The sequence below is a fragment of the Scleropages formosus genome, chromosome 6 (genome assembly GCF_900964775.1).
Source record: "Scleropages formosus chromosome 6, fSclFor1.1, whole genome shotgun sequence".
In the NCBI taxonomy this organism is placed as follows: Eukaryota; Metazoa; Chordata; class Actinopteri; order Osteoglossiformes; family Osteoglossidae; genus Scleropages; species Scleropages formosus.
In genome coordinates, this window is record NC_041811.1 from 17,133,677 (window position 1) to 17,145,211 (window position 11,535).

The 11,535-nt window shown below is 41.0% G+C and overlaps 2 protein-coding genes across 2 annotated transcripts; one reads left to right on the top strand and one right to left on the bottom strand.

Moving 5' to 3' along the window:
* Nucleotides 1-217: 217 nt before the first annotated feature.
* Nucleotides 218-4,341, bottom strand: atp5fa1 (ATP synthase F1 subunit alpha). Its single transcript, XM_018736828.2, has 11 exons — nucleotides 4,159-4,341; nucleotides 3,201-3,276; nucleotides 2,836-3,005; nucleotides 2,283-2,456; nucleotides 1,978-2,144; nucleotides 1,598-1,898; nucleotides 1,280-1,504; nucleotides 1,079-1,186; nucleotides 852-996; nucleotides 615-765; nucleotides 218-417 (listed from the first exon to the last, which is right to left on the bottom strand). The coding sequence occupies exons 1-11, from the start codon at nucleotides 4,216-4,218 to the stop codon at nucleotides 336-338; spliced, it is 1,659 nt and encodes a 552-aa protein (XP_018592344.1). The 5' UTR covers nucleotides 4,219-4,341; the 3' UTR covers nucleotides 218-335.
* A 2,289-nt stretch (nucleotides 4,342-6,630) lies between these two features.
* Nucleotides 6,631-11,407, top strand: haus1 (HAUS augmin-like complex, subunit 1). The gene is made up of 9 exons (XM_018736830.2): nucleotides 6,631-6,736; nucleotides 6,916-7,090; nucleotides 8,821-8,956; nucleotides 9,546-9,680; nucleotides 10,183-10,306; nucleotides 10,521-10,586; nucleotides 10,688-10,759; nucleotides 11,130-11,177; nucleotides 11,273-11,407. The coding sequence occupies exons 1-9, from the start codon at nucleotides 6,716-6,718 to the stop codon at nucleotides 11,354-11,356; spliced, it is 861 nt and encodes a 286-aa protein (XP_018592346.1). The 5' UTR covers nucleotides 6,631-6,715; the 3' UTR covers nucleotides 11,357-11,407.
* Nucleotides 11,408-11,535: the final 128 nt, after the last annotated feature.

Genomic DNA, 11,535 nt, shown 5'->3' on the forward strand with positions numbered 1-11,535 from the left:
TGTGCATCCTGTTAGGCATTTAGACAATGTCCAATTTCACTAATATGAAAAACATTTACTATGTAGTTTCTCCATCAGCTCTGTTAGGAGATCTTACTTTCAGTGAAATAATTCAGTTTTGAAAGATGGGTTAATCACATCCTGTATAAATTAATTTCTATAAAGCAAGCTGAAGGCACTTTAAAGAAAAACTCAAATACCAGAGTAAACTCATAGGTTTATAACATTTTATTCTCAGCGAGATCTGTACATTAAAGAAGTGCCACATTTTTGAAATTAAGTTCAACTGAGCACTATGCAAACAGCAACAACAGTCACCAATAACTTGACAAAGTTTATGCATCAAAGCTGGACAGGAAGTTCAACACAATCTCCTTCAGCTTAGCATCTGCTGCCTCAGAGATCTTGCCATCAGCCCTGTAATTAAAATCAAAGTTGATATACTTGAAGAGTACATTACTTCCAAGCTCATTTGTGAATGTTGCAAACAGAATCATGCATCATCAAGAACAGCAAGTATCAGTAACAGGGAAAATTCAGCACCTATGACCATGTATGCAACACCAGGCAGAAAATCATTAAAATGTACGAAGTCTCTACTGGGATTTGATTACCTGATTGTGGCCAGCAGGTCCTGGTGCTGGCTAAGAACGTGCTGCAGGAAAGCCTTCTCAAACTTTGTGATCTTACTGGGCTCCAGTTTGTCAAGATGACCCCGGACACCAGCATAGATGACTGCCACCTGCTCCTCAATGGCCATGGGAGCTAGAAGTCAGAGACTGATCAGTAAATCACGACGTACAAATATAGGGTCACAATCTTCCAGCTACTGTCCATGCGACCATACTTACAGTACTGTCCCTGCTTCAGGAGCTCAGTGAGACGCACACCACGGTTCAGCAGCTGCTGAGTAGCGGCATCCAGGTCAGAGCCGAACTGGGCAAAGGCAGCCACCTCACGATACTGAGCCAGCTCCAGCTTCATGGTACCAGCCACCTAAAATGGAGAAGTAGCAGATGCTCAGAGTCTTCCTGTCCATTGAAAATGAGTTACAGCATTTGTCTGGGAAACAACATACCTGCTTCATGGCCCTAGTCTGGGCAGCAGATCCTACACGGGACACAGACAAGCCTACATTGATGGCAGGCCGGATACCCTTGTAGAACAACTCTGTCTCCAAGAAGATCTGCATCAGAAGGAAGCATTAATCTATCAACACTTCAATCCAGTCTGCAAAACCATGACACATTCAGGTCAATACAGCTGTACGCTTGCACACCTGGCCATCTGTGATGGAGATGACATTGGTTGGAATGTAGGCAGATACATCGCCAGCTTGAGTCTCAATGACGGGCAAGGCAGTCAGGGAGCCACCACCAAAGTTGTCATTCATCTTGGCTGCTCTTTCCAACAAGCGGGAGTGCAGGTAGAAGACATCACCAGGGTAAGCCTCACGGCCAGGGGGACGACGCAGCAGCAGGGACATCTGGCGGTAAGCAACAGCCTGAAGGAAAAAGACAGAAGTTAAAATATATCTGGTGGAGGGATGCCACTACACAACCTACCATAAGAATTAAACTCCTTGACATTCACTGACCTGCTTGGACAAGTCATCATAGATGATCAGAGCATGCTTGCCATTGTCTCTGAAGTACTCCCCCATGGAGCAACCAGAGTAGGGGGCCAGGTACTGTAGGGGGGCAGCGTCGGAAGCAGTGGCAGACACAACAATGGTGTACTTCATGGCATCAGCATCAGTCAGCCTCTTGACCAGCTGGGCCACAGTGGATCTCTTCTGACCAATGGCCACATAGATGCAATACAGCTTCTTCTTCTCATCTGTTCCATCATTGAACCTCTTCTGGTTGATGATGGTGTCAATGGCAATAGCTGTTTTGCTATAAAAACCTTGATGTTAATGATACTGTCCCATGAAGCATTGCCACTAAAAATCACAGAACTGCAGAAGTATCTTACCCAGTCTGCCTGTCTCCGATGATCAACTCGCGCTGACCACGCCCAATGGGCACCAGGCTGTCAACGGCCTTGATGCCTGTCTGCATGGGCTCACGCACAGAGATCCTGGGGATGATGCCTGGGGCCTTCAGACCAACTCTCCTACGAGTCTTGGATCCCAGGGGTCCCTAAGGTAGGGCAACACACATTGTTTCATTCACAGCACTTAAGCGATGCAAAAGACTCAATCTACAAAAGGTAAAGTTTTGCTTATGAAGTTGTTTATGGGCCTGCAATCAGGTTACATGCATGGAGACAGACTTTACCTTTCCATCAATTGGATTACCCAGAGCATCCACAACACGACCCAGAATCTCCACTCCAACAGGAACATCAACAATGGCACCAGTTCTCTTCACAATGTCACCCTCCTTAATGAGCTTGTCATTACCAAACACCACAACACCAACGTTGTCAGGCTCCAAGTTCAGAGACATACCCTGTGGGGGGTTGATTTAACATGTAGAAAACATTTCAGAAAACTTGACCACTGCAAATGGCAAAAACAGCATGAAGTAAGAAAGACTTTGAAACTACCATCCACTTGATTACAGTCACAAAATGTTTAATATAGGGTATCAAAGGAGTCTAGAGCAGGAAATAAGGCAAATACACAAACACTGCAGTAGAATCAACTGTCCTGCACATCTGGCACCATAATCACACAAATACATTGAAAACATGTAAACTCCAGATACAAAGCTCAGATTACAGCAAAATGCAAACCAAGGCAACCCTAGTACTTTGTTCTTCAAGTCACTCAACCACACAATAAATTGAGGTTTTACATTTAAAAAAATCACAATCATTCAAAGTCACCTTCAGGCCAGAAGAGAACTCCACCATCTCCTCAGCCTGCACGTTCCTCAGCCCGTACACTCTGGCGATACCATCACCGATAGACAAAACGCGGCCAGTCTCCTCCAGGTCAGCAGATGTGTCTGCACCCAAGATCTTCTCCTCCAAGATGGATGATACTTCAGCAGTGCCTTTCCAAAGCAAGAACATACAATTTAGCTCAGGTTTGTTTTGACTTCTTGGGTTTTAAAAGACTGACATTGCGGTACGACATCATAAGCACATTTTTCAACGTTACAACAGTAATAAGCATTAAATACAGAATGTGTTTGTAGTACAGAGGACTTTGGGGTTGAGAGATGAAACCACCTACTGCATATACATACCGGTTTTCTGCTGCCAGGGTCGGGCGGTGTGAAGGTTCCTGGCACCGACACAAGCTGCGGCAACATTTTTAGAAACCTGCATTGAACAAAGAACACTATGGTAAATGCTGCAGCCGGTAAACTACCAATCCTGACCACGAGAAAAAGTGATCCTTTAAATTTAACCTCAAACAAACAGCACCTGTCCTGTCACTGCAGACTCAGATACAGAAGTTTAATTAAAAGCAGCTCACATTACTTCATGATTCATCATAGACAAGACCAGGTTTAATCATTGGGGGGGGGGGGGGTCCCAAGGGTAACCTTCAGGACATCCAGCGACCTTGTTTGTTCGAAATGACCTAGTACAGGGCGAACTGAAGAAACGTCTTAAAAAACCACCATGTTTTCAGCTTACGGACTAACTGTCATGATGACAGGGGGATAGACACTAGTAACTAGTGACTAGCCACAACGCCCATCGCATCGCAAAAATTCACTGAAAAAAATAGCTCCGTTGGGCAAGTTAACTGCCATTTTTATCGACACAATGAACGAACACAAGCCAATAGGTTAACATTTGCATGTAGCTCGCAGATATGAGCCCGTGCAAACTAAAGGCAAAGCGGCTCAGACTCGAGCTGACCTTTGCTAACGTCTCGCTAGCTACGAAGCTAGTCAGCTAATGATGACTTTCATGCCATGCATTGCAATGAGGCATGCTGCTGAAAACAGAAGCTACGGGGAAAATGGATTTGGCAAATGTTCTCCAGTGTGCAATTCCCACCACCTAACCGGGACAGAATACTAAAATTTGACTCAGCCGAAATTCTACTGAAACTAAAGCGCAGGCCGCCAAGTGTGCAAGATGGCAGCCTCCCATCATGTCCTCCCCATTCACTGACATTCACAATCCGAGAGCTGGTAAAATAACGGATTAGCATGCATCAGGAATCTAAGGATATATTCAAATGCTCACAAATGCAGCCCGTCTTGGGAGAGTGCGGGCCAGAGCCGCGGCAACCCGAACTGACAGCATCGCGGATGGAAAAACGTAGACTTGTCCTACTCCGGTGACCGGCTGTACGGAGTGGTGGGGGAGTGAAGAAAATGGAGGAAAAGCGGCGGCTGTTCAGTACAGAAAGGTCACACGTAACCCGGAAGCACAGCCTCTCTTATTAAAGGCCGGAGAAATGCGACCCGGAAATAGTTTTTCCAGCTCATTCTTGTTGAGTTATCATTTTAGACTTAATATCGAATATACTCGATGTTTACGAGATGAAGTGTCAAAGACTTGTCACACTTATAAAATAATATCGAAAAATAATTAATACTGGTTTTGTATATTAAGTTAAACTACAGCTTTAGCTTCGTCGATAGTTAACGTTTTGGATTTGCGTTGTACTACTCGTCTAGACTACTGTGACCTTGTATACACGTCACTGTACATACCATTATTATTATTATTATTATTATTATTATTATTATTATTATTATTATTATTATTATTATTATTCAGTTTCTCTTTAACACTAATTCACTGAATTCAACCGACAGTCAATTTCCCTATATTTTCACAAATATTGTGTTGTTAAATTTCCAGTGTACGGATGTACAATATTCACACACGTTAGAAAACATTGCAAAATGCTGCTTGATTTTACTTGCTAACTTGGGAATATTATTTTCAAATATTAGAAAGCGTCATGGAACAAAAATACTGAGATTTTGTTTTTGTTAGTTATACAGTGACTATGCAAATGGAAAGATTTTCAAAGAGAACCTTCTTTGGTAATGTCTACAAGTTGTCTCTTTTAAATGTTATTTTGTGTGACATGCCAGGTGTACAATGTACAGTCACAATATGCAAAATTACCAATTATGTCCATTAGATCCACTTGGACACACCAGCTGTCACGTACCCTGGGATCATGGGGTGGTTTGGGTCTGTCTGTCAGTGTCAGAGACCCTCATCCATATGACCTAACCAGAGCTGCCTAGAAACCAGCCTGCATCCGGGTGGCACTGCTTTGAGCCCACAGCTCACGTCTTCTGATCTGGAGTGGTCTTGATGCCATCTCCACAGCCATAGTAACAACTTCAAGTCCTCCTCTGGCTGCATCTGATAACCAACTTAATTAAACCCTGTACAAAGACTTTCCTGCAGCCTGTTTTGATGGACATATGTTGCCCCCTCAGACTTTCAAGCGGCAATACTCCATCAGTTTCTTTTACTGTACCATCTTTCTTTCATTGGTTTCCTCCATCTGTTTTTTTCTACAGGAACTGTAAGCTCCAACATGACGACATGCTTAGCAGTTTCCAAGAGAAGCACAATGTTTGGCTTCAGAGAGTTCTCTGTGTTGGAGGCTGGAAATCAAAGTTTCCTTTCTAAGTCAACCATCAACTGCTAGTCTCGCAGCTTCACCGGGAACACAGACCTCACACCGGGTGGTGATTCTACTCTTTCACCTTGAACAATGCAATGGCCTAATTTGACAGCCGGCAGGTGCTACTGGACACTATCATCACACCGATAGTCTGCCAGCACCGTGAACGCCTGGCTGTGGTTCTAGTGATAGCAGCTCTCACCCAGTGCTCTTGTACAGCTGCTGAGGATGTGCTCCAGTGGCTCTTTTTCAATGGGTATGATGGAGAATCAGCTTCTCCCCAGCTGCACCTACAGAAAATAATACGTTTCTGCGTCCGCAGTATTGTATGTAAAGTCAGTGACAGCACATCACATCAGCAGGGCAATATAGTAATTGAGCAGCATGTTCTTAAGGAAATGAGATTTGGGTACTGACAAAGTAATCTAAGAGAAACTACACTGAGATACTGTGATACAGGAAGAGTGAAATCTTGAAATGCAACTCTCTATAAAATAAGATGGTTCGATGTTTAAAAAAATTGGTAATAATAATAAACTCCAACAACATTTATTTTAATGTATCAAGACAGCTTAAAAAATAATATATCTCATCGGAAATTACTTTGCAACTATTAATGTAATATAAATATATTTGTTAAATTCCTAATGGTTTGCAATTATTTGCCTAGATTTTTGTAAATGTTTAAAGGAAAAGGAAAACAAAAACGGATTGAAACCTGAACAAAACCCAACATCTTAAGCTCTTTCAAACAACTCGGAGAAATGTACATATTGAGATGATTTAATGCAATGATTTAACATCCGCAAACCGATAAGCAGTTCCGAGCGCTTGTCGTGATCGACATGTGAAACAAGGTACTGTCGTACTTCTGCATCATTTGTCAACCCATGTCCCGCCTCCTCAAATTGACCAATGAAGTCGTACTGCCTTTCCCAAATCACCTATTACAGCGTTCAGTTGGCGTCACACCCCGCCTTGAAATCCGCACCAATCACAGAGGTATTCACTAGTTTTAAACAACCAATAAAAACTATGACACTCAATCGGCTCGAGCTCCGTCCTGTCTTGAAAAACACGCGGGAGTGACGTCAGAGCAAGAGGGTTTTTGTTTCTTTTTTGTGTTTTGCTTTATTTGTGCACAGAATGTCCGAAAAGATCACCAAGGTATGTTTCGTTTCAGGTTATTTATTTTTAATTTAAATAAATATAGTGGCATTAAATTTGTATGTACTTTTTCGACCTGCTTGTTGTTGTGTTTTTACGAGGAATGGAGTCTGAGGGGAGCTGCCGCTCTCTTGTTCGTGGCGCGTCGTCGCCCCGTCTCTCTCTTCTTTGTTCATCAGGTGATGCAGTGGCTCAAGAAAGTGTTCGGGGAGCAGACGATTCCGGAGTTTGAGGTGAACACGAGGAGCGTGGATGTGCTGTACCAGCTGGCAGAGAGCAGTGAGGCGCGGTGCGGCGAGGTCGCCCTGCTGCTGGAGGACTACCGGCAGAAAGCAGCCGAGTACCAGGCCGAGGGTACGGTCCGCTAAGTCTAAGACTGTCAGCTTTACCCAGGGTATTCTGATTAGCTCGATCAAGGTACTGTGTCTTATTGTTGTGTCAATTCAGGGTAAGTACCTGGAATCAGGGTTGCATTCATTGAGTTGGTCGGGGGTTCGAATCAGCAACCGCCAGATATGTAAACTTAACAGGACACAACCTTCTGCTGTTATTTTGTCGTCATCACATTCTTAACAATTTAGAAATGACTTGGTTTTAAGTAAATAAGAAACTTGATTACATTTAAATTATTCATTTAGCAGATGCTTTCTCCCAAGCTACCTACATCTCACAGAAATACTGTTTGTGCATTATATATTATCCACATAATTAATATTTTGTTTGCCCTCTACGTTGGCACACAGGGGATCTGATGTGGTGGATGCTCAGCCAGACACATGACATGATTAACACAACTTGCGCTCGGAGGTTCTCGCTTCTGGGTCCGTTGAGGTGGAATGACCTTCCCCTCTCACTCAGAACTGCGGAAACTCTGTCTACATTCATTCAGCAAAATCTGAAAACTCACCTTTTCCGGACCCACTTCGCCCAAGATCTCTCCAGCTCATGTACGGTGTAAATTTTCATGCGCCGTAAGTAACTTCATGAGCATCCCCAGATAGCCTTTAAATTAATCAGCCACTACTCCGGTATTATATTTGCTTGCTTGTGTATCTTATAATATTTACAAAAAAAAAAGGGAAGTTATTGGTACGAGGGTATCAGGATTTGTCCATCGTGTGGTTTATGCACCTGCTTGAACGATGAACCTCAGTGCAGCAAGTGGTAGGCAACAAACATTTTACTTGAGTCACATGTCTGCAGCTATGTCTTTCTCTTAATGTAATGCATAAATTGTACTTTTGCTGAGATGTACGTCGCTTTGGACAAAAGCGTCTGCTAAATTAATAAATGTAAATGTCTAAAGCTTGAAGAAAAACACAGTAAGTACCTACTATAGAAATAGTACCATCATTTACAGAGATGTGTGTGTGTGTGTGTGTATATACACATCCAAGTAATAACAGCATGGAAGTAGAATCAGCAGCAGGACTAAATATAAACAGGTGTTGTTAGTAATATTTTAACCTAAAGTAATACATTTATTATATATTATGTCACTGGTACAGAATGTTAACTGTTAGTTTAGGAGCTGGGTGCCAAAAGTGCAATGTTGATGTCCATTCAAGTGTGGTCTCTTTTATAGTGTGCACCTTAGAGGTTGATAACGGACTGTGCTTGAAGGAGAAATCTATTTTTGTCATCTATATTTATTCATTTGGCTGATGCTTTTCTCCAAAGCTACTTACAATTACTTACCCATTATACAGTGGGGTAATTTTACTGGAGCAATTTAGGGTAAGTACCTTGCTCAAGGGTACTACAGCTGGAAGTGAGATTCAAACCTGTGACATTTGGGTTCAAAGGCAGCGGCTCCAACCGCGACACTACTTGCTGCCCCCCATTTACTCATTTATAGGGCATAGTGTTCTTATAGTGTCAGTTTGGGGTAAATGGTTTCATCAAGGGTATCGAACCAAGTGAGGGATTCAGACTGTCAACCTTTGCATGGCAAGGTGATAGACCTAACCCCTACATCACTTCTTGCCCACAAGGGCATTTGTTAGTTTTCTCATTATAGCAGCATCAGCATTGTTAGTCACTAGGCACTTTATGGGAGTGTGTCCGTATTTCTCTGTTGGCAGGGTGTCATACTAAGGAGGTGCTTTTACAAGGAGTGGGCTTGTCCTCGGGGAGTTTGTCAAAACCAGCCTCAGACTACTTGATTGCCTTAAAAGCCTGTGCCATGGCCCTTAAAGTGAGGGACACTTCCCTGATAAGGTAACGAAAAAGTGAACTACTCAGCATAGTAATATACTGTATCACTAATGTATTGAAACCCACAGTGGTGATTCCCTGTTGAGAGGGTTCTCAGCTGTCGGCTTTAATGGCAGATTCATGTTCCTCTAGCACATCAGAACTATTTAATTATTGGTGGTGATTGCTGTAAGATTGTAGATCTGCAACAGCTTTACATCACATTTTGTTTTATTTCTCCTGAAATTATCCAACTCTGTGAAATGTTCATGTGCTCCCCATTTTCATGTGAGTTTGGTCCAGGCGTTCCAGTTTCCTCCCATTGTAAAGATGTGTTTCGGGTGAATCGTTTGCGATTGATCAAAGGACAGCCTGACATGTAACAGATTTTTTTTTTTTTTTTGAACACCTATTTATTGTGTCGTTGAAACTGGAAAAAAACCTAGTCCCATACGTGTCTGCATTTTGTGCATCTTTCACAGAACTTCAATGTAGTTGTTGTTAAGTTGCTCATTTCCTCTTCACTTTTTCCGTGTCTTGTGGTCTTTGAATATCTTAGTTTTGTTGAGTATTAGTATATGTGTGTTAATGTGGGCTGTGTTTGTGTGCCAAGCTTTGTATCAGCCATCAATGATCTGAGCAGTGGGCTTCTGGAAGCAGAGAAAAAGGACAGGGAAATGGAGAGGGAGCTCACCACCTTGAGAAGGAAACTGGGAGCCACCCTAATGCTGCGAAAGACCTTGCAAGAGTAAGAGGAAATTTGCCATCCTTCTGACTTCATTCAGCTCTGAACTTGATTTTCATCTGAGTTTTGGGAAGGCCAAATGGGATACTCAGGTCTACTCTAAATCCTTGCGGTATTGCTGTCAAATACTTTGGTAAAAAGTATTGTAGGTAATTATTAAATTTATTAATGTGATGCATGGAACAACACCAAAAAAGAAGAAAAAGCAGGTCTTGCAAGAAGTCAAAAATATCAAATTATCAAAATTTCTCAAAAATAATTAACAAGTGTTTGCATAACCAGCTGAAGTTGCTGAAGTGGGTGAAGTTAATACTGTGTTAAATGATTACATGTAAGTGCAGAAGTGCAATAATTATTTAGGGTGGAAAAACATAGCTACTCTCCATCATAAATATAAAACTGACAATTTATTACCTGCTGAATTGATTACAATACTTGATATGACATAGGTAAAGAAACAAGATTATGCAATGGCCAACATAGTACTTTATGTGTATTATACCAGTGACTTGAACAAAATCCTGAAAATCCAGGAGGTGGAGAAGGCCAAAGCTGAAGAAAGACTCTTGAACATGGACTTCATCAAAGCAAAATCTAGAGACTTTTCATTTACAATAAAGATGGCAGAGGTTGGTAAATAACACTTTTTATAAATATCTGAAGTGTTTGGCTCAATGGTCACCCAACAAAAACAGAGGAAACACAATGTAAATAATTGCCAGTTTTAACCTTTAAATGTTTTTTGAACAATGAAAACAATTATTTTTTTTAGTTTTTAAATATGATTAAATGTTTAAATGTATTTTATGCTTTTTAAAAATGTGTCCTTGCATGTTTCATCAGGAACAGATGGCTTCAAGGAAAATGGAACCTCGCTTAACACATCAGGCCATACTGGATATCTCAGCGGTAAAATACATATTTTGTGCAACTTAAAACATACAGTATACTGTATGTTTTATATATGCTTAAGGTGTATGTTATTTCATCGGTATCTTATTTGTCTGTAGGAAATTGAAAAATTAAAGCAAGAGATATTGCCAATTACAAAGAAGTTGAAATCTTATAAAGACTTAACACCTGTAAGTATTTTTTTTGTTTAAAATGTACTTCTGGTATTTTTTTAGTTTCTGTATGAATTTGTAACTTATGTTCAGCATATATTACAACATTCTCATATATACAACTATAAATCTTTTCATGTACTTTTTTTTTTTTTTTTTTTTTAAATAAGAACCTGCATTATTAAGAGTACAAAATCCTGATGTAGTTCTTGGCATTTCTGAAAAGCAGACACTTCTAAGAGAGTGGTACCTGTATCTCCTCCTTTACTGTGTGTGTTTTATGAGTGTGAGAGACATGTTTTTGGGGTTTTTAGGGGAAGTGTAAATATAGTATTTTTTTTTTGGAAGTATGCCATGCTGGTCATTGAAAAGTACACTTTTTCTTCAGAGCCCATCCCTTGCACAAGTGAAAGTTGAAGAGGCAAAAAGAGAACTGGTAAGGTGTTTTTTTTTTTTTTTTTTTGGACCTTGTTAGAAATTATATAAAATTGTAAAATAGTTACTTATTGTTATTCGTCTTTGATCTTCAAGGCGGCAATCGATGCTGAACTAGAAATGAAGGTGGACATCATGAACATAACAATGCCCAAACAGCACGGAGGACCACTGAAATGACCAAATGTACTATTAGTTGGTTTGTGTATTGTAATAATAAAATGCTGAATGATGCAGACAAAATATTTTAATGTATCATTCTTTGTCCAGTAATTGTGAAACAAAACTGGATGATTAGCCTTGATTTTTTTAAAAAATTTTTTTATTTCCCGGGTAGGCTCCGGTCCCCCGTGACCCCG

What these genes read in the sequence shown, in the direction of transcription:
- atp5fa1 (XM_018736828.2), bottom strand. Translation starts at nt 4,218, where the DNA reads ATGCTGTCAGTTCGGGTTGCCGCGGCTCTGGCCCGCACTCTCCCAAGA. An exon ending in ACCCTGGCAGCAGAAAACCG is followed by an intron (nt 3,006 to 3,200) that starts GTATGTATATGC and finishes TGCTTTGGAAAG; the next exon opens with GCACTGCTGAAGTATCATCC. An exon ending in AGACTAGGGCCATGAAGCAG is followed by an intron (nt 997 to 1,078) that starts GTATGTTGTTTC and finishes TCTCCATTTTAG; the next exon opens with GTGGCTGGTACCATGAAGCT.
- haus1 (XM_018736830.2), top strand. Translation starts at nt 6,716, where the DNA reads ATGTCCGAAAAGATCACCAAG. An exon ending in TGTCCGAAAAGATCACCAAG is followed by an intron (nt 6,737 to 6,915) that starts GTATGTTTCGTT and finishes TTTGTTCATCAG; the next exon opens with GTGATGCAGTGGCTCAAGAA. An exon ending in AGGGACACTTCCCTGATAAG is followed by an intron (nt 8,957 to 9,545) that starts GTAACGAAAAAG and finishes TTGTGTGCCAAG; the next exon opens with CTTTGTATCAGCCATCAATG.